Source organism: Stenella coeruleoalba (assembly GCF_951394435.1).
Source record: "Stenella coeruleoalba genome assembly, chromosome: 7".
Taxonomy (NCBI): Eukaryota; Metazoa; Chordata; class Mammalia; order Artiodactyla; family Delphinidae; genus Stenella; species Stenella coeruleoalba.
Window position 1 is genome coordinate 94,446,117 of NC_137153.1, and position 23,232 is coordinate 94,469,348.

The 23,232-nt window shown below is 37.2% G+C and overlaps 1 protein-coding gene across 1 annotated transcript in view; it reads left to right on the plus strand.

Annotated features, from left to right (window-relative positions):
* The window catches only part of SMC2 (structural maintenance of chromosomes 2), a 51,940-nt gene that overhangs the window by 20,551 nt on the left and 8,157 nt on the right, over positions 1–23,232 (plus strand). Inside the window, exons 15-22 of the mRNA XM_079925539.1 lie at positions 3,645–3,849; positions 5,794–5,929; positions 9,142–9,266; positions 13,368–13,561; positions 14,602–14,745; positions 17,932–18,126; positions 20,006–20,206; positions 22,533–22,649. Of these exons, the coding sequence (XP_079781665.1) occupies positions 3,645–3,849; positions 5,794–5,929; positions 9,142–9,266; positions 13,368–13,561; positions 14,602–14,745; positions 17,932–18,126; positions 20,006–20,206; positions 22,533–22,649 (1,317 nt within the window). The remainder of the gene's footprint in view (positions 1–3,644; positions 3,850–5,793; positions 5,930–9,141; positions 9,267–13,367; positions 13,562–14,601; positions 14,746–17,931; positions 18,127–20,005; positions 20,207–22,532; positions 22,650–23,232) is intronic.

Below are 23,232 nucleotides of genomic sequence, written 5' to 3' on the forward strand. Positions count from 1 at the left end.
AAACCATATGATCATCTCAATAGATGCAGAGAAAACTTTGACAAAATTCAACACCCATTTATGATAAAAACCCTGCAGAAAGTCTATAAAGCTTTTGATCTCTGTTGAATCTGAATGAGAGGCCTGCTGGGTAGAGTATTCTTGGTTGTAGGTTTTTCCCTCTCATCACTTCGAATATATCATGCCACTCCCTGTGGCCTGCAGAATTTCTGCAAAAAATCAGCTGATAACCTTATGGGGGTTCCCTTCTATGTTATTTGTTGCTTTTCCCTTTTTACTTTTAATGTTTATCTTTGTATTTAATTTTTGTCAGTTTGGTTAACATGTGTCTTGGTGTGTTCCTTCTTTGGTTCATCCTGTATTTGATTCTCCTTGCTTCCTGTAGTTGAGTGAGTGTTTCCTTTCTCATTTTAGGGAAGTTTTCGGCTACATCTCTCTAAATGTTTTCTCAGACCCTTTCTCTCTTTTCTCCTTCTGGGACCCCTATAATGTGAATGCTGTTGCAGTTAATGTTGTCCCAGAGGTCTCTGAGACTGTCCTCATTTTTTCTCATTCTTTTTTCTTCATTCGGTGGCAGTGGCCAGTGTTGTGGTGACCAGAGCCTGCACTAGATATTGAGCAGGGCCTCCACTTTCCTCTGTGGTTGTCACTGCCATCAGGGGCAGGGTCTGCTTCCTAGTTGTTGGAGTAGAAGCCCCCAGATCTGTTTCTGAGCTGTGTTTCTGATCTGCGGTGTGAGGTAGGCAGGATTTCTCTCCCACTGGGAGAGAAACCACTGAGTATTCCTCCTCTGGAGTTGTTCACCTGTGATTGTGCTCTACTGTGTCACCTTCCACCCATTGTGCTGGCTCACAAAGTACACTGTTGTTGGCCCTGCTCTCGTCCCCTTAACTGTGGGTATGCTGGCAGTTGGCCCTGGTGTCTCTAAAGCATTGTTTTCACCAGGCCACCAATGCACATCCACTGAAGTCAGGTGCCAGGACTGCAGAAGTCATGCACATGGAGTTGCTGTGGGACCTGTGGAGGCAGCTCAGACCCTGGCCTGATTCAACCCACACAAAGCCCACAGCTGCTAAAGGCAGACCTGTCTCAGCTGCAGGAGCACTCGTTGTCTGTTTGGATATTCTGTAGGTGGTAAATTTACAAAGCTGGCAGCAGAGGTGTAAATCCATGGTTGACAAAGCTGCGAGGAGAGACGTCAGCTCTTCTTCCTTAGTCACACGGCCCCTGGGGCTCAGACCTACCAGCCTCTGCTCCTGAGGCTGCCCCTGAGCACATGAGCCTGCCCAGGCAGGAGGGGGCCGGAGTGGTGACTGGTGCTTGTGAGGCCACTCAGGCAAGAGGGGGCCAGGGCGGTGGTCAAGATGCTCGGGTCCGCCCAGGTGGGAGGGGGCCAGGGCAGTGGTCAGGTTGTGCGGGCTGCCCAGGCGGGAGCCCCTCGTAGTGCCTGCAGCGGCAGGTGCCAGTGCGTGGGGAAAGAGGCTGCAGTGGCGGCTGTGTCCTTCGCACACCGCTCAACAACAGCGCTTTGCTTCTGTGGTAGCTGGGTCTTCTTCCACGAACATTCCTGGTTGCTCCTATCCCTTCAGGCTGACTCCATGCAGACAGACGTGGTCCTCTCCCCAGGTCAGCTCTCCAAACCCCACATTCCAGCGCCTAGCCCCTGTCCGTACCACCACACATGTCTCAGGCTGGGGCGCGCACGACTGTGGCACGGACTGTCCGTGTAGGTCTCACTCTGTCCTGCCTGTCACAGACTGGTTGCTGTACTTCCCTCTGAGCCCTCGAAGCTCCCTTCCTGTCCCATCTGATCTCCCCACTGGTGAGGATATCTCCCCAGGTGTGGGAACCTCTCCTCTCCTTCAGCTCCCCTCCAAGGGGTACATGTCCCATCCCACTTCCTCTTTTCTTTTTTATTTCTTTCATCCTACCTGGTTACATGGGGATCTTTCTTGTCCTTTCAGGTGTCTAAGGTCCTCTGCTAGTATTCAGAAGGTGCTCTGTGAGAATTGTTCCATTTGTAGATGTATTCTTGATATATTTGTGGGGAGGTGTGTTCCACGTCACCCTACTCTGCCATCTTCTAGAATGTCTTTAAACCTAAGTCACATGACTATCAGGTGGCATTAAATGTTAAAAGTTTTGATTTCCAAATTGAATTATAGAGCTTATAGATAAATACAAGAATTCTTCAGGTTTTTTCATGCCAGGCACACTTAAACTGACTACAGTGACAACCGTTATGGAAGGTATCCATCCATCTTGCAGAGATGCTTCTCTGTTAGAGCTTTTCTAGATTGCTTACCAACCTATGAACATACAAAGCAGGTAACCAGTATATGCAGTCAGCTGCTGAGATAGATCTAAAGTGGTGTGGTTACTAGTAAACAGATGAGTACAAGGAAATACATTTAAAAGGCTGTTGTGGTTGCATAATATTTGGTAAAAACATGAAGCCAATCATAACATTCAGCAGTGATATCAGTTATTGAGCAGGCATTCCAAGTGCATGAGTTGAAAAGAAAATTCTATGAAACCTGAAAATGCATGTATAATTAAGATACTAAATGGATAGTATATTTCTTGAAATTGAGACGCCTTCAATGAAAATTGTTTACTATCAGAAGAAGAAAGATGAGTACAGAGTAATTGAAAGGTGGTAATTTTGGTTAGTATTTACATCCTTTACTTAGAAAAATCACCTTAGAGTCTAGAAGGTTTTGGAAGTTATTTTAGTCCTATGTCAAGTTCCAGTGTTAGAAGTCAATTGGGGTTTTAAGTAACAACAAAAGCACTTCTACCCAGATCCCTCAGCCAGACCCATTTAATGGTAACTGCTATGTCAGAGGACACTGCTGAACATATGTTATATAGAGCTGCCTTCATTATGATTTCTGCTACTACTAAGCTCCATAAAGTATGCTAAGTTGTTCTAAAAATGTGGGCAGAGGTAGACATTATAAACAAAGGTTGAAAAGACAGTTGGATCAAAATAAAAGATTGAAGGATTTTAAAAGATTTTTTTTACTCAATTGTTTTTATTTCTGTAACTGGCAGGTGGTTGCCTTAGCATGTTTTATTTGAATGAAAAAGTATTCACTTTGGAACAACCAAGTTAATAATTGAAGCAAAACATTTTATGTAATTGTGTTGATCCAGAAATTGATGTACTTTAATTAAGAAAGGATGTTCAATAGAGGGGTGGGATAGGGAGGGTGGGAGGGAGGGAGACACAAGAGGGAAGAGATATGGGGACATATGTATATGTATAACTGATTCACTTTGTTATAAAGCAGAAACTAACACCATTGTAAAGCAATTATACTCCAATAAAGATGTTAAAAAAAAAAGTTTGTTCAAATAATCCACTTTGAATTTAGAAACTTGGTAGTGGCTTCTGCTTGATCGAAACTCTCATAATGACTGGTATTCTAGCTAAATGTTTTACTTAGATTTTTCAGTGTTTAAACTTGGAATTGTTTTTTTCTAAAAGTGTTGTTTTCTATAGCATTTTAGAAAATTCAAAAGGAGTTGTAGTGCTGGATAGGTATTCAGTTTCTGTTGTGGCAGTTCTTACTATTTTATAAAATAATATTTGAAAGGAAAGGAGTAATATGTATCACGACATAACTGTTTTCCCCCAGGTTGGCCCTAATAATGTTCATGTGGCTCTTTCCCTGGTTGAATACAAACCAGAACTTCAGAAAGCAATGGAATTTGTCTTTGGAACAACATTTGTTTGTGACAATATGGATAATGCAAAAAAGGTAGCTTTCGATAAAAGGATAATGACTAGAACCGTAACTCTAGGAGGTGATGTATTTGATCCTCACGGGACATTGAGTGGAGGTAGGTTTTATATCATTTTGTCCTCACAATTCTGCGTGGTAGATAGGATGGGTTTTTTTTTTTTTTAAACAGGAAATATTGGGCTTGGAATGAGTTAATCCAGTATTTTATTCCTAATCAAAGGATTGTTTTCTTTTGAATACCTACTTTGTGACAGGTGCTTAATATTAATTGAGAAATTCTACACTGTCATTGTCCTGAAGGAACTCATAGGCTAGTAATCAGTCCTATAGCTTTTCTTATTCATCTTAAGTCTATTCCCATTTATTTTCTCTTGCTTTTTGTCTTATTAAGATATTCTTGTCACTAGGATATGAAGTCTTTTTAGTCAGTACATTTGTAGCTTAACTAACCCACTTCTCGTTTAGGAAACACGTTAACTTCTAATTTGTGTATATGTTACTGCTCCTGTCAAAAGTAAAACAAAAAATTAAATCTGCCTGAATGCCTTAAGTAAGGAATTCTGAGATAATGACCATATATTTCTTGTTCTAATATTTGCAACACTGAGTTTCCAGATCCGTGTCAAGTGACCATGTAATAAATAACAAACACTAAATAGTACTTATTGTGTACTGGGCAGTGTTGTAAGACTGTACTGTCCAAAACAGTAGCTACTAGCCACATGTGGCTCTTTACACCAAAATAAGATAATTAAAATTAAATAAAATTAAAATAATTTCCTTAATTGCACTAGTCATATTTCAAGGGCTCAGAAACCACAAGTGGTTAGTGGGTAATTGGACAGTGCAAATATAGAACATTTCTATCATTCTATAAAGCCCTATTCTAAGGACTTTAAATGATTAGCTTATTTAATCCTTATAGCAACCATAAGGTAGACATTACTATCATCTCCATTATACAGTTGTAGAAACTAAGGTATAGACTGATTAAGTAACTTGCTGGTAAGTGGCAGAGCTCAGAATTTGAACTCAGGTGGTCTGATTACAGAGTTTGTGCTTTTAACCAAACCAAGAGACTTGGATGCCTCTTGAGATATCAAGTGTCTTAATTTCTTTCTAGGCCAAGAAAACAGCCAATATAATGAATTCCATGATATAGTATCAAGTTCCCCAGTGTACAAGATGACTAGCATCTGCAATTGGAAGATAGAGACCAAATATTTTTAAATATCTAAAATAGAAGAAACATTTTAGATTTCATTGAATTGGAGGTTCTTACAATTCCTGCTTAAGAGATGGCAAATATGTAACCCCATATCATATAAACAAAGTGCTCACAATAGCATTGCTAATTGACCTTTGCATCCTCCCATCATACCTAGAGTTTTCTTGCCAACCTAACACCTCAGCCTGTTACTGCCAGACAGTTATAGTGCACGTAAGGTGAAACCAGTTTACGCTGCTACATCGAGTTTAGACCACATTATGATGTGGTAATAAACAGCTCCCAAATCTCAGTAGCTTACAAGTTTATTCCATAATTATGCTACATTAACTGTGGGTCACTTGTCTCTGCTCCATGTTATTCTCATTATGGGACCCAGGCTGACCGAGAAGTAAGTCCCTTTTGTGAACATACTTTTCTCATGGGAAGGGAAGGGGAAAACATGGTAAGTTATGTGCTGCCTCTTAAAGCTTCCTTTCAGAAGAGGTACATTTCCCACTGGTTGGCTAGAGCAAAGCACATGGCTAAGCCTGATGACAGTAGAGAGGGAAATGGACCTGGGAGGGATGGGCCCAGTAGGCAAGGGCAATGATTATTTTGAATAAATAATCCACCACATCTACTTAGAAGTATTTGTTATCAAGTATGTATGCCCTAAGATTCAAATGATGAAGTGAATTCTGTAGCTTCATAAACTTACTAAAGATTGGCTGTTGAATTATTTCAAGTATAATTGTCTCAGAAAAGTTTTTATTGCTTACTAAATACATGGTAACTTGGTGTCAAAGGCCTGTTTCAATTTGCCTCTGTCAGGTGCTCGATCCCAGGCAGCTTCTATTTTAACCAAGTTTCAAGAACTCAAAGATGTTCAAGATGAGCTGAGAATCAAGGAGAATGAGCTACAGGCTCTAGAAGAGGAATTAGCAGGCCTTAAAAACACTGCTGAAAAGTAAGACTTCGGTTGGATTAAGCTGTATTTAAAAATTTTCTTGGTCAAAGATTTGGATGGTAGAAGATGAAAGAATATTTTATTTAAAGAAATACTTCTGGGCTTCCCTGGTGGCACAGTGGTTGAGAGTCCGCCTGCCGATGCAGGGGACACGGGTTCGTGCCCCGGTCCGCGAAGATCCCACATGCCGCAGAGCGGCTGGGCCCGTGAACCATGGCCACTGAGCCTGTGCATCTGGAGCCTGTGCTCCGCAATGGGAGAGGCCACAACAGTGAGAGGCCCGCGTACCGCAAAAACAAAAACAAAACAAAACAAAAAAGAAATACTTCTGACTTTTTTAATAATAACCTTGGTATTATTGAATAAGTTGTGAGTTGATAACATCAGTTTTTCTTAATATAAATAGTGTCTTTGTTTTAAGAAATTGGGGAAAGCTAATTAAAAGAAGGAAAGAAAAATCAGCCAAATATTCCCCTTTTTCTGCTGAGATACACTCTGTTAACATTCTGCTGGGATTAGTGAGGAAATCCATAGATACTCTAGAGGTTGATGCCAGAGGATACTTGAGTCCTTGATTTGAAATGATGTAATATTATAGCGTCGATTGGGTGTCTGCACTAAGTTTTGCAGCATTATGGCTGTCCTGTAGATGTTGAAGATCACTAAGTTTCCTATGGAGAAGTTAAACAAGTTCATGTCAAAAGTCACTGCTAGAATTAAAGTGTTTACTTACAGTGTATTTTCTGTGTGGGTGTGGATATAAGTATGCGTACCTTTCAACATTACTTCTGCTTGTGTATGATACATATTTTGTGTATGACACAATATGTGTATGCCATTTTTTTTTCAAAATTGGTACTATGCTATTTAATGTAACCTTTTTTGTCACTTAACGTTATTTACTGTTGTGTGCCTCATGCCAAGTACTCTTCGAGGAGCTGGGAATATAGCAGGGAGTCAAACAGATAAACCTCTTCATCTTGTTTTGATATGTGTAGCTGGGCAACAGACAATATAAAAAGGTAAACTGATAAAATGTATGTTAGATAATGCTAAGTTCTAAGAAGAAAAAAGTAAAATAGTAAAGGAGATATGAACTATCCAGGGCAAAGAAAGAGGTGTTGAAATTTTATATGGGGTGGGCAGGGAAAGCCTTACTGAGAAGACTGTTGAATAAATACCAGAATGATGTGAGTGAACTCGCCGTGTGGTTATCCAGGAGAACAGTCCTTACTTGCTGTAAAAGCTTCAGGAGTATAAATGCCACAAACTTACTAAGTACAATATTTGAGAGCTTAATTGTAATTTTTTTCTAGTCACTCTGAAGATGGCAAATGGGAACTGAGATAAAATTAAAATCAGGGCTTCCCTGGTGGTGCAGTGGTTGAGAGTCCGCCTGCCGATGCAGGGGGCGCGGGTTCGTGCCCCTGTCTGGGAAGATCCCATATGCCACAGAGCGGCTGGGCCCGTGAGCCATGGCCTCTGAGCCTGCACGTCCGGAGCCTGTGCTCCGCAACAGGAGAGGCCACAACAGTGAGAGGCCCATGTACCGCACAAAAAAAAAAAATCAAACATTTTATTTAGAATTCACAATACTGAATAAAGCTTTAAAAAAGAGAGAGAGAGAGATAAAAACCTTGAAATGAGAGACTTTCCTGGTTCGAGCCCTGGTCTGGGAAGATCCCGCATGCCGCAGAGCAACTAAGCCAGTGCGCCACAACTACTGAGCCTGTGCTTTAGAGCCCCAGAGCCACAACTACTGAAGCCTACGTACCTAGAACCCGTGCTCCGTAACAAGAGAAGCCACCGCAATGAGAAGCCCATGCATTGCAATGAGGAGTAGCCCCCGCTCGTCTCAACTAGAGAAAACCCATGTGCAGCAATGAAGACCCAACGCAGCCAAAAATAAATAAATAAATTTTAAAAAACTTGAAGTGATTTTTTTTTTTTTGGTTAACTTTTGGCATTCATCTTCTGAAATCATCAAAACTTAGAATGGTACCAAGACTTCTTTGGGACACAGTATTATATGGAAAAGATTGCTACAGTGAGTCAAAGTGGCCATTTGAAGATGTAAACTGTATCAAAATGCCCACTTTCAAACACTATATACATGTAAAGCTTGCCTTTTACCTTCATTAACATACATTAACCATAAAGTGAATGAACTTTTTCTGTGAGAAAGATACAAGAAGATTTCTCTGATATATGGAAGCTCTGTCAAGGCAATGAGTTTGTGGTCACATTTGGCTTGGAACTGTTAACTTTGTTGAGCAATACTGGATCATTATTCTGCAGAGATGTCTTGTAGACTAATTGTGGCCCAGAGGTTAAGGAAGAGAAATAGATTTTGAAAAATGAGAGTGGAAGGGTCAACTAAAGCCATTCTTTCATATATCATATCAGGAAAATAGCTTATATCTTTTTGCACATTTCTACACTTTACATTTTTAAATGAGTTGGAAAATGACTCGTTAAAATTATGCTGTCAAGCAGTCTCAGACAAGAATACTCAAGGGAGTATTTATGTTTTATAAGTTGCTTCCTTACTTTTTCCTCAAACCTCATGAATTTCTAGTGACAAGCAACCTGTGAATTTACTGTAATTTAAAATTTCACTGCAGCTGAATTAGCGAAATACCTTCCAAAGTAATAACTTGAAGCATCCAGAACTGGGGGAGAATTATAGGGTTTGCAAAAAAAGTGCTTTGCAAATGTTTAAGTTCAGTACTGTGCCATTTTAAACTACCAGTCTCCTTACAAAATGTAGGGAACATTATTTTTTTAACATTTGAAACTAGGGATTAATAGATTACAAAATTTTTGAAATTTTATATAATTGTTATGTATTCTATTTTTGTGATGGGGAGCTGTTATGGAGTTTTTCTTTTTGATAAGGATCAGTGGGAGGAGTTATTTTTAAGGAAACCTATTTATTCAAAGATTATTGGTATTTTCTAAAATTAAGAATATTTCTCTGGATAGTTACTATTGGTCTTGGTCATTTAGGGTTGTTTACCTTCAGTAACCAAGTCAAACTTGAGTTTAATTGATGCCTCAGAAATGCGGAAGTTATCAAAACGAGTCTTGTAACCAGTGGCATCTTATATTATGTTGTATGAGTTTGTTTTGGGTAAGAGCCTGTTATTTAAAAGCATGTCTCTAACATCAGAAAAACTGTTGTCATTTATTATAAACTTCTCTTTCTTAAGGTATCGCCAACTAAAACAGCAATGGGAGATGAAAACTGAGGAGGCAGATTTATTACAAACCAAGCTTCAGCAAAGCTCATATCACAAGCAACAGGAAGAATTAGACGCTCTTAAAAAAATCATTGGTAAGACAAAAACATTCGGTGCTAATCTGTTTCTACTGATAACCTTACTTTAGGTATTTAGCAGCTTTTGTGTTTATTATATATTTATCTGCATTAATTACTTTAAATATTTTAATTTAAAAACATTTTTCAATTTAAATATTTTAATAATTTTCTATTAATTTGCCCTTTTTTTTTTTTTTTTGCGGTACGCGGGCCTCTCACTGTTGTGGCCTCTCCCGTTGCGGAGCACAGGCTCCGGATGCACAGGCTCAGCGGCCATGGCTCACGGGCCAAGCCGCTCCGCGGCATGTGGGATCTTCCCAGACCGGGGCACAAACCCGTGTCCCCTGCATCGGCAGGCGGACTCTCAACCACTGCGCCACCAGGGAAACCCTTCTTGTCTTTTTGATAATAGCCATTCTAATGGTCAAAGTGATATCTCATTGTGGTTTTGATTAGCATTTCCCTGGTAATTAGTGTTGAACATCTTTTCATGTACCTGTTGACCGTCTGTATGTCTTCTGTGGAAAATGTGTATTCAGATCCTCTGCCTATTTTTGGATTTGGTTGTTTTTTTCTATTGAGTTGTATGAGTTAATATATTTTAGATATTAACCCGTTATCAGATATATAATTTACAAATATTTTCTCCTATTCGGTAGTTTGCCTTTTAATTTTGTTGATGGTTTCCTTTGCTGTGCAGAGGCTTTTTAGTTTGATATGTAGTCCCACTTGTTCATTTTTGCTTTTGGTGTCAAATCCAAAAAAATCCTCAAAACCTATGTCAAGGAGCTTACCACCTGTGTTTTCTTCTAGGAGTTTCATGGTTTCAGGTCTTATGTTCAAGTCTTTAATCCATTTTGAGTTAATTTTTATGTATGGTCTTAGTGGTCCAGTTTCATTCTTTTGCAAGTCCAGTTTCCTTCCACCATTTATAAAAGAGACTGTCTTTTCCCCACTGTATATTCTTGACTCCTCTGTCATAAATTAATCGACCATGTATGTGTTGGTTTATTTTTGGGTTCTCTATTCAGTAGTTCCATTGATCTGTCTGTTTTTAATATCAATACTATACTGTTTTGATTACTCTAGCTTTGTAATAAAGTTTGAAAACAGGGAGTATGATTCCTCCAGCTTTGTTGTTCTTTTTCAAGATTGCTTTGGCTGTTTAGGGTCTTTTGTGGTTCCATACAAATTTTAGGATTGTTTATTCTATTTCTGTGGAAAATGCCATTGAAATTTTGACCGGAATTGACTTGAATCTGTAGCTTGCCTTGGGTAGTATGGACATTTTAACAATATTCTTCTAATCCGTGAGCACAGAATATCTTTCCATTTATTTCTGTCTTCAATTTCTTTCATCAGTGTTTCCTAGTTTTCAGTGTACATGTCCTTCACCTCCTTAGTTAAATTTATTTTTAGGTATTTTCTTTTTGATGCAATTGTAAATGGGATTATATAGAAACACAACAGATTTTTTATACTACAACTTTGCTGAATTTGCTCATTATTTCTAACAGTTTTTTGATGGAGTCTTTAGGGTTTTCTATTTATAATACGTCATCTGCAAATAGTGACAGTTTTACTTCTTCCTTTCCAGTTTAGATGCATTTTTTTTCTTTCCCAATTGCTATAGGACTTCCAACACTATGTCAAATGAAAGTGGAGAGTAGGCAAGGATCCTTATCTTCTTCCTGATCTTAGAGGAAAAGCCTTCAGCTTTTTACTGTTGAGTGTGATGTTAGCTGTGAGCTTGTCATGTATAGCCTTTATCATGTTAAGGTGTGTTCTCTCTGTACTCACTTTATTGTGAGTTTTTATCATAAATAGATGTTGAATTTTCTCAGATGCTTTTTCTGCTCTTCAGATGACCATGACTTTATCCTTCATTTGTTAATATTATGTATCACACTGACTGATTTGCAGATGTTGAACCATACTTGTATCCCTGGAATAAATCCTACTCGGTCATGGTGTATGATCCTTTTAATGTATTGTTGAATACAGTTTGCTAAGGTTGTTGAGAATTTTTGCATTTGTGTTTATCAGGAATAATAGCCTGTAATTTTCTTTTCTTGTGGCGTCCTTGTCTGTTGTTTTTTTTTTTGTGGTATGCGGGCCTCTCACTGTTGCAGCCTCTCCCATTGCGGAGCACAGGCTCCGGACGCACAGGCTCTGTGGCCATGGCTCACGGGCCCAGCTGCTCTGCAGCATGTGGGATCTTCCCGGACCGGGGCACAAACCCGTGTCCCCTGCATCAGCAGGCAGACTCCCAACCACTGCGCCACCAGGGAAGCCCCCTTGTCTGGTTTTGATATCAGGATGATGTTGGCCTCACAAAATGAGTTTGGAACAATTTCTTCCTTGTCTGCTTTTTGGAAGAATTTGAGAAGGAAGGATTGGTATTAATTCTTCTTTGAATGTTTGTCAGAATTCACCAGTAAAGCCGTCTAGTCCTGGACTTTTGTTTGTTGGGAGGTTTTTGATTACTTACTAAATCTCCTAATAATCTCTTTTCAGATTTTGTTTCATCATGATTCAATCTTGATAGGTTGTATTTTCTAGTAATTTATTTTTTCTAGGTTTTCTGGTTTGTTGGTGTAAAATTGTTAATAGTAACCTTTTATGATTCTTTATATTTCTGTGGTATCAGCTGTAACATCTCATCTTTTATTTCTGACTTTGAGTCTCTTTTTTTCCTTAGGTCTAGCTAAAAGTTTGGCAGTTTTAAAGAACCAGCTCTTAGTTTCATTAATTTTTTTTTCTATTTCTTTTTAGTCTCAATTTCATTTATTTCCACACTGATCTTTGTTATTTTCTTCCTTCTACTAACTTTGGGCTTTGTTCTTCTTTTTGATGCAGTTGTAAATGGGATTATTTAGTGTATAGAAATACAACAGATTTTTGGTGTAAAGCTGTTTGAGATTTTTCTTGTTTCTTTAGGTAGGCATTTATTGCTATGAACTTTGCTATGAACTTCACTCATAGCTAGAACTGATTTTGCTACATATGATGTAAGTTTTGGTATGTTGTATTTCCATTTTCATTTGTGACAAAGTATTTTTTTATTTCTCTTTTGATTTCTTGGAATGACATTCCTACAATGAAAAGTAGTATAGGAAATTGTCTAATCATGGCTTTTAGGGTTATATTTGTACCTAGGTCCTAACGCTTAACAGTGTATGTCAGTTGTGACCATCACATGCTCATTCTGTCTTACTTTTTTATTTTTAAATTTATAAATTTAGAGGTAATATGTTTCCTATGCTTCATCCTAGACATGTTCTCACAGTGCTTCTCTACTTTAATAAAAGATTCCTTGAATAAAAATAAAGGAGCAAGGAACACTAAGTAAGCTTGCTTATGAAGTAAATTGTAAGCTTTCTTATAACTAAAATAAAAAGAAAATACCATAGTTACACACTCAGTTCTGATGTTAGGAAGCATACAGTCATATAAAAAGATGGTCTAAAAGATGGTCTGTGATATATATATATTTTTTTAGATGTTGGGGGTAGGAGTTTATTAATTTTATTTATTTTTGCTGTGTTGGGTCTTCATTTCTGTGCAAGGGCTTTCTCTACTTGTGGCAAGTTGGGGCCACTCTTCATCGCGGTGTGCGGGCCTCTCACTATCGCGGCCTCTCTTGTTGCGGAGCACAGGCTCCAGACGCGCAGGCTCAATAGTTGTGTCTCACAGGCCCAGTTGCTCCACGGCATGTGGGATCTTCCCAGACCAGGGCTCGAACCCGTGTCCCCTGCATTAGCAGGCAGATTCCCAACCACTGCGCCACCAGGGAAGCCCAAAATAGATGGTCTGTGATCTTTTTATAAGTTAAGTTGTAGGTAAAGTTTATGTTACTCAATTTCATGTGATTGGAAATAATTTCTTTACAGATCATTAGATAATTCAAGTATGGCTCTTAGGCATGATCTGTGTTTCAATATACCATTTCTAGAATAAGGTTAGAACAGTTGATTTTTTTTTTTAAACTCTTGGCTCCAACTTTCCATACCTTTTCTTCTATTAAAAGTTGAATTTGTAAGCCATTAATATCTATACCTGTTAATAGTTGTTGGAAGACCTCACATAGGCATATTTACCTGCTTTATGATGCAGAGGAAAGTGAGGAGACCTTAAAAAACACCAAAGAAATTCAAAAAAAAGCAGAAGAAAAATATGAAGTATTGGAGAATAAAATGAAAAACGCAGAAGCTGAGAGAGAGAGAGAACTGAAGGATGCACAGAAAAAACTAGATTGTGCCAAAACTAAAGCAGATGCTTCTACCAAGAAAATGAAAGAAAAACAACAGGTAATAACTTTGTTTTGAAATGGAACTAATCTTTGAACATCAGAATAGAACTGAAGGTGGTAGAGCACCATTGGTTGGCCTTGGCCTTATTCATCGGTATTTATCACAAAATCCAAAAGTGAGATGTACTTCTTTAGGAGACACATTACACATCTTATGAGTCAAATTAAAATATGCTTTACTCTGAAACCCTGGAATTAAGTGTTATGTAATTTTGAGTAGGGGTTGCATTGGCTTGCTAATTTTGGAGAAAGAGCAAAGTTGCCTTTTGGTAAATGTTTCATTCAAGAGTGGACCAAAGCTCATATCATGTACGCAGAGCTGTGTCGTATCAGAGATTCACTGTTGACATTTCTGTTTGATCATCTTCGTGAACATACATAAACTGTGAAAGAATGATGTAAGACCAGGCATGTTATATTTACAAAGTGCTATTCGATCATAGACTGGTGATATCTGATTATATCTTTTGGATAGTGCCAAGGCTGGAATTTGACCTGCGTTTTTCTGTCTGCAGAGGCTGTGCTCAATCACTATTCTGTACAATTTCACTTAAGTCTAACTTTTGTTCATAGTTTTTTTTTTGTTTGTTTTTTTTAACCCACCTTATGATTCTTTCATAGCTTGCACAGTATTTTCTAAAGAACTAAAGGCTATAATGGGAAAGAAGAAAATTAAGAAACTAATTTTTTTGTCACTGAATAATTGTTTAAAAAGGCTTTACCTCTGTTAATTTATCTGCTGTGTAGAACTGTATATCGTTTATCCCTATAGGAATAAAAGGATAAAGGATATAGTTTATACAAAGTTCTTTGAACCCTTAAAAATTGTATGTACATTTGTCTTTTTTTTTTTTAATATAGAAAAATAAATTTCCTTTCCCCTTTCTTCTTTAGAAGTAGCTTACATGTTTTGGTAGTTGAGTAACTAAGCTATGGGTCTTACTTGCTTGAGAATCTTACTAATTTTGTTGACATGCATGTATTTATTTTTCAGTAGTTAATAACCTGTTGAATGCCCAGATGCTGTGTTTCTTATAGGAAGTTGAAGCTATCACCCTGGAGCTAGAAGAGCTCAAGAGAGAGCATGCATCCAATGAACAACAGCTTGAAGCTGTAAATGAAGCTATCAAATCCTATGAAGGTCAGATTGCAGTAATGGCAGCTGAGGTGGCTAAAAATAAGGTAAGATTTACTAACCATATTAGAGAAATTACAAATGTTAATCTAATTCTGAAATGGTGGCTTGAAGATGTTTGACTTTAGAGGTCTTTAGAGACTTTATGGTCTCTTCACTCCTGTCATGATGAGTTAAAATTATGAGTACCAATCCAGAAAGAGACCTGAAATAATATTACTAACTGTTTTGGTCCAGGTCTATTCAGAAGACAAAAACTACACAGTAATTTCACCAGGCAAAGTTTAAATAAAAATTATTAACTATAACAGGAGTTTGTAATGATGCAGCATTGATTGCTAAGAGATAAAGAAAACTCTAAAGACTATACGAACAGCAGATACAGGGAACAGCGTTACCTATAAGGCTGAGGCGGTGCACCCTTGGAAGAAACAAATCTGGAAAGGAGCCCCATTTTACCTGCAGGGCTGAGAACCACATCTACTTGTAGAAGATAACTGTGGCCCACTGGTGGTGGAGTTTGGTGGAGTACTAGGGGAAATCATGCATAGGAAAGTGCTACACAGGGGCACTTGCTGGGAAATAGCTTTCCAGGGTGCCATGGAGAAGTGCCCAGCCTGCGGACTTGCTGGGATGCCAGGGGAAGCCATGAAAGCTGCTAGCCCCTGCACATGACAAGCTTGCCTTTGAGAAAAGCACATTGGACCAAAGAAGTAAAGCCCCTTCCTTCTACAGTGACCCTATAGCATCCTTTACTGATGAGGCTTCATACTGTTGCACCTGGCAAGGGAGAAATGTCCCCATCTCAGAAGCAGGAAGTAAAGGGTGGATTTGGGACTGAGGGGCTTTCAAATGTTATGAAGACATTTCTATTATCTACAAATATTAGAAATGGTCCCTCATGAATATTGGATACCCTCTTAACCCTGTTTTTAAATTCTGAACTTGAATTCTGTTTTATTTCGTATTATTTCTACTCCTACTTTTTAAAACTGAGATATAATTAGCATAACATTTATATTAGTTTCCTGTGTACAACGTAATGATTCAATTTGCATACATTGTGAAACTATCACCACAATAAGTCTAGTAACCATACATAATTACAGAATTTTTTTTTTTGTGATGAGAACTTCAAGATGTACTCTTAGCAACTTTCAAATATACGGTAGTGTTATTAAATATTGTCACTATGCTTTACAAAGTGTACCCACTTTTGTTTTTTCAATATAACTTTCATTTTTAAGTTTTCTGCTGTGTGGCTATATAGATACTCTTTTTGTAAGTAATATATCATTGATCTTCATGTTAACTAAAATATAACAGCTTTTAACAGGGGAGTTCCATCCATTTTACGTACATTATAGTAAAGTGTGCTTTTGCCTTTTGTCATCAGCTTTTACATTTTCTGTTGTTTTTCCCTTGAGATGATTGTTTTAATTGTTGTAGCATGCAGTGTTTTAGAAAGTAGTTCCTTCCTCTTCATTCTGTTTGTGGTTAAATTCAAGTTGTTTTTTTTTTAACACATTATTTATCAAACCAATAGCAAAATAACAATTCTTTATTCTTTTTGAAGATAAGGGATAGAAATGCTTTTCAGCTTTGTGTTTCTGATTACATTTTCTACAGTTTCTTTTCTGCCTTCTGACTTGTCTTTTAATCTCATTTTTCATCTCATTCCTCCATATTTTCTACCATCTTTCATGGACATCATGTGGAATTTTAAAAACTTAGATGTCATGTTTCTAAAGAGAAATGTGGAAGTAAAATAAGCCACTTCTTCCTTAATCTAAATAAAGATAAAATCAAAACGTACATATTTCTATAAAGAGGGCATCCATTTCTCTTTATGGAAAACTATAAAGTGGATCACTTAGTTTGTAAAGGTTGTTTTTTCAGGCTTTACATTCTAAATTGTTTCCATTTGCTGATAATAGTAACTAAGGACACTCTCAGGGAGCTAAGAAGAGAAATTGCCTACTAACTAATTAGGTTCAAACAAAAGTAAAATTTTATTTTTGCTCAATCTTAAGTGATAGATTTCCTTGTTTTTTTCTTACCATTGTAAAGATTGAAACAGTCATACCTGCGATGCAATCTTCAACCTCTAGGCATGAGGAAATCTTCATAAACACGATTTTGTCATGGGTTTTTGTTATGGGTTTTTTAGCTGAATGCTGTGATTTATCTTCCTCCTGCAAAGGACCTTAAGTGAGACAAATTAAACATTATAAAACATTATAAGGAAATTAAAGCATTTATGGCACATTCATAACCTAACCATAATATCAAGTATTGTTTACTGCTCAAAATGATCTTGTTTTCTAATGAGCATGCCTAAAAAATTCCTAAATTTTTACTGGTGCTTTTCATCACTTACAGAGATCTATTCTTCCTCAGTCTTTTAGCAGGTTGTTCTACTTATCTGTTTTCCCTCTACCTAAATCTGAGTTGAGCTAGGTTTTTTTGTTTTCAGACATTTGTGTAAGTCTGTGACCATATCTTTTTACCAGAAGGACTTTTAAGATCTAGCAAAGAGGTTTGAGGGGGAGGAGGTGAGAGTTGATAGACTAAATCCCAGCTGTAATTATCACTTTGGAGGTTGAATAACTTCAATCTCGGGAGGTAGGGGATAGTAAAAGTCAAAGCAAGAAGTTTTTCTTTGTGCCACAGATCCATTTCTTCAAAAAAGTTTCTCTTCCTCTTCCATATCTCCGTTTTGATCCCTCTGCTAGAACCAAACACTGACTTTCTACTGCCACTGGTAAAGTCCCTATGGCTTACCTCTATAGAAGGGAAAGGAACAAATGCCAGCTTACCTGCTTCCACCCCTGTTCTTTGCCCCTCCTAATAAATGTCATTTGGGAATCTGTCATATTATCTTGTAAACTCCCCAAAATGCCACTTTTTTGAGAGACCTCACAGGTCAGATTCCAGTAGTCCCTCCTCCCCAAGGTGATCCCAGTTACACTGTATCTTGCAGAAACATTGTTGCTTTCAGCATGAACAGTACATCCCATCCTTTTTTTTTTTTCTAGTGGTAATACAAGTTTTCACTTATCTGTAAATTCATTAGTCATTTTAATGGGGATATAAAATGTAGAGGGTTAGATGACTACCTGTCTGTAATCACATTGCCATCTTGCCCAGAAGTCTGTTAGATGATCTTTCAGTAAACTAAAAATGTCTCCATCTTACCTTGCTATATGTTGTCTTCTAATGATCTGTTTCAGGAGTTAGTAAATAAAGCTCAAGAAGAGGTTACCAAGCAAAAAGAAGTGATAACAGCCCAAGACAGCATAGTTAAAGCTAAATATGCAGAAGTAGCAAAACATAAGGAGCAAAACAATGAATCTCAGCTTAAAATTAAGGAACTGGACCACAACATCAGCAAACATAAACGGGAAGCTGAAGATGCTGCTGCAAAGGCACGTTTGTGTTGTTCGTTTTTACCCTTGATCAAATTTTTGCCTCTGTGTTGAAATATTCTGGTAAACTGCTCAATGAAGACCTTACTATAAATGGCAGAACTACTGTGTAACATAACTTTGAGGCTTACAACTATGTTAACTGCTCCTCAGCAATCACCAAGAGGCAAAAATGTTTTATTTTTAAATTTAATTTCAGGAGTTTATTCCATCTCCAAGATGTTTTTAACCAAATATTGAGTGGTCTCCTATGGAAATGACTGGTTTTTATCCCCAGTTGCTCATAGAACTAGTTATTAATGTGTTAGTAGTAATAATATGTATTCTTTACCTTATTGCAAATTGAATTTAGGGAGCTCACAGAGAAATATACACAGGCAACTTATAAAAAAACGTCTTAAATGGTTTCTGGATGTCCTTATGAGGATCGGTTATAGTCAGTTTTAGCAGCTGCATTTGAAATCTGATGTTTTGCCAAGCAGTTATCTTTTTGAAGTTATCCCACAGTTTTTTGGTTACTCTTGAAGTTTCTTTCTTTCATGTGTCACAGTGCCTTAAGTACTTTAGAGAAAATACATGGTTTTGTAGAAATTCGTTGTTTAGTTAAGAGATTGCATTTATGTGGTCTTAGTAATTCACTCAGCATGTTTTCTTACTGGTGTGTAACAGTTTGGTGCCTTTTAAATCTTTTTAACATCATAAAAATACAAGAGATTTAACATACAAAACAGTTTTCCACCCTTTCTGAAAGAGCCATGAGTATCTGTTCAGGTTCATTACTTGGTTTAAAAAACATTTTTTTATGGCCACGTCATAATATCCTAGTATTTTATTAGTATTGCTTTCCTAGTAGCCTCCTATTAGTGGATTCACTGAATTATTACCAATGCTAATATTACTGTTAATGGTTTTTTTATAATTGAAAATGCTAGTATTGGTGATTGCTAGGGGATTTTATTTACAGTTAGGGAAGGGGGTAGAAAGAAGGACTTGTAAGTGGAACTGCTAAAAAGTCAAGGATTCTTTGAAATACATAGTTTGTCAAATATTTATTGCATACTATGCCAGGCACTAAAGATATAAGAATGAACACAGAATGTGTTCATAGAGCTTACAGATCAGCAGGAAAGAAATGATTATTTTACTTTGGATTCTAGTGGTGAGACTGTACCTATGGAACTAATAAGGATGATTGAAGAGGATTAGATTCTACCAGTCAGAACCAACCTTGAACAATTCTAGTAGAAGAAAGTCTTCCTTAAGCACTATAATTAAAAAACTTTAATTGGTTATATTATATGAAGAAGTATTTTACTGTGCCTTGTCAAAAGAGGGTGGCAACGGGATAGAGTCAATATTCAGGACAGTTTTTTACTTAGATTATAATTTCCAGAAGAATTATTAGATATCACTCAGGATTAGGCTTCCATGATTTTACCAACTCTGTGACTTAAGTATTCTTATAAGACTTTTAACTTTCACAAGCTGTTTTTTTGAAGCAATTGATTGAATTTGGTAAAATCTGGAGCCTCATCTGACTTGTATTTCATTATAATGGAGATGTTCTATATATGTGTGTGCATACACACACACACTTTGTAACTGTTTCTCTTGAGTTGGCTCTTACTCTCATGCTTGAGTAATAGGAAAATCTTTGTCTATATAGTCTCAAGTTTCTTACCTATCCTCCAGGTAAAAATATTCTTACTTATTATAGGTCCACTGTCAACAGTGAATCTCATTTTTTCCAAATGTGTCATTGTGGGATTTTTTTCCCAAAATGTGTGGTTTAAAATTAGTAAATATTTAAGAAACTAATTTTTAAATAAAGGTTTGTAAGCAATGATATCATTCTATTATCATTATCACATGTGGCTAGGTGTCCAAAATGTTGAAAGATTATGACTGGATTAATGCAGAGAAACACCTCTTTGGGCAACCCAATAGCACCTATGATTTCAAAACTAACAACCCAAAAGAAGCTGGTCAGAGACTTCAGAAGTTGCAAGAAATGAAGGAGAAACTAGGAAGAAATGTCAATATGAGAGCTATGAATGTACTGACAGAAGCCGAAGAGCGGGTAAGTCACTTTGCTATGACTATTTGGCCACTTCAGAATATGAGTAGCATTGATGGCTTCATATGACCCCTGAGGCGATTATTAGAGTCAATCTTTTACTTGATGCTTTTGATAACTTGTTTTCTTTGCATTTTCCCTTTCTCCCTTTCCAGTTATTTCTTTTCTTATTTCATTCTTTTTGCATCATCAGTTATATATTCTGTTTTACCTTGAATGACTTTTCCAACTCCTTTCTTATTTTTGGTGTAAATAAAAACAACATTTTTGATCATGTTAGCTCTTCACATTTCTATCATTTCTTTCACTTGCCTTTTTGAAAGATTTTGAAAAATAGAGTACAGGTTTCCCCCACTGTCCAAAAGTAGCGCCAATCCTGTGAAACTATTCCTGTGAAAGGGTATAAAGCAAAGAAGCAATTACCTTAGGGCACATCTTGCTAACAGATGCATGAAATAAACTGAGGTAAAGCACAGATGCTCATCGACACAGTTCAAAGCTCTGGTGGCTTAATGCTGAGATGCTTAGTGTTGTTCCCTGTGAGGAGCTTGATGGTGCCACTCTCCCTGCTCGAGGTGTGTGCTGCTTCTCTAAGGGCTCACTGCAAAACACATGTTGAACACTATTTGTGCTTTTTACCTTTTCTTGTAAAAGTAGTGGTGTAAAGCAAACTTCCGAAAAGTGGGGGACACCCGTGTCCTGCTGTCTGCCTCCTCACGGTCAGCCACTCCAAAACTCCTGTCTTCCTTTGACTCCAGTATATGCTGGAGCCATCACATAAGTAAATGGCTAAGATTGTTATATACATAAACACTGTTTTAATCTGTAAATGCAGCAGTGTCTTCTCTGTTTTAATGCTCTCAGTTACTTGATAATGTTATCCATCTCCCCTACCTTTTATAGTCTGCATGTCCCTAGAAAAACCCAAAGGAGAAAGCAGTTCCTATTGATGGCTCCATAGGAAATAGCAATCTGAGTAATTTTATATTATACCTTCTTTAATTCTGTAAAATTGTTTGAATTTGTATAGCAGAGTTAATGAGAGCTCTGTAAAAATGGAAATACTTATGAGCTCAATCACTTCTAACAAATTTTTTGGTAACAGGTTTTTGTAAACCATTATTGACATTAGTGTCTACAGAGAATCTATGTTAGATGCTGAACAGTCTAATAATGCACCTGCTATGATCTCTATAAAACGTTCCTGCTGGTTTACATTTCTCCATTAAACCTTTGCAATATATGGCATCTTTTTGGAAAGGAAATATTTTGTCTGAATTTGAGCTGCTTAACATCATGAAACTTGTTTACTTTTACTTGTTTGCTTCATTAGATAATGATAACTGGGGCTAATGTTTTTTTAAAAGAATTTACCAACTCCCATCTCCTTACCAGAGAGGAAGGCTCTATTGTTGATCAGCAGCTGGCCTTTTGTTGTTATATTTTGTGTCACCACATATAAGAAACTATATGGAATTAGCAAGGAATAGGATAAAAATATGGCCAAGCTCCTAAAACCTCCTCTCCACAAAGGAGAGGGATGGCAAGGAAACTAGCAAGACTGGCTGGAGTTTTTCAGGGAGAATTTGAAGCTCCTTGAAATGTGAGGCTTTGAGGAGAAATAAGTTAAAAGGATTTTTAGAAAGTTCTGCTGCTGCTCATGGTTTATTCTCCCTCTGTTGCCTCCCTCAAAATTTTTTTCAGTAAATTTCTACATTAACCAGGGAAGGCTACTTTGAAGATGTGATGTTTGAGTGGAAACTTGAGGCACCTGTTATGTCAGAAATAGAGGAAGAACAGTGCAGGGTCCATAAGGCTACAGTGAGCTTATTATGTTCATGAAACTGAAAAAAAGTGACCATATGGCTGAAGCCTGGGGAGGAGTGTGATGCCAGAAATTCAGAGATAAATAAGATCCAATTTATGTAGGACTTTATACACCATGGTGAAGAATTAAAATTTTATTTGTGTCACTGCTAAGACTGACCTTGCTTCTTAAGCATGCAGGGCTACTTTTGAGTTTACATATGACAAATTTTCCTTTTTGCCTTGGCTGCTAGGAAGATAAGGGAATCCTAGTGGAGTCAAAATATTTCAACAGCTTGTCCTATAAATTCTCAGTTATAGTAATTGAATTTTACATATAGATGATATATTTACTTTCCTTAATTTGGCTTACATTATAATTCAATGTAGTATATCTTCTTGGTAAATAGGAGTTGTATATATTGCATATAAGAATAATGAAATCTCTTTATTCTTGACTGAATTCTAGAATATAAAGAAAATTTTGTGTTTTCCCAATTAAGTATGCCTTTTATCTTACTAGTATAATGACTTGATGAAGAAGAAGAGAATTGTAGAAAATGACAAATCCAAAATCCTTGCAACTATAGAAGACCTTGACCAGAAGAAAAACCAAGCCCTAAATATTGCTTGGCAAAAGGTATTTGAACCAAAAATTGTATAATTTATTCTGTATGAGGAAAGGATGAAAGATAAAGTTAACAGGGTTGTACTCTAAGATGAATTTGAAATAGCTAATTTTCGTTTGAGGCACAGCTCAGACCTTAATTAAAACCTTGTAGGCTTTTTAAAGCATTTTGTCCTTTTGGACTTTACTACTGATTTGCACAGATAAGTTGTGTCATTCCATCATGCTCTCATAGTCTACTTCTCTGGTTCCTAAGCTATATTAAATTTCTAATTTTCTAGATTTCTACATGTTTCCTTCTTACATCGTTTGCCGGGTCTGGGTTACTGTTTACCCTCTTTCCTTCTTATGAGATCATAGGTTCTAATATTGGACAGTATCTAAGGCTTCTTCCAAATATCTGCTATAGTCCCACTCATCCTCTGCTTAAAACTGGAAGCATTATCTGTTTCACATTGGGGAAGCTCTCTCTAACTGTTGGAAAACCTCTCCAAAGGACTCCTTGAGTTCTTAGCTCTTCAGTTTCTCTTGCCCAGACTCACAGAGGTCAAATATTAGTTCTAAAAATGTTTCTATAGCAAGATTGTGTATTCCT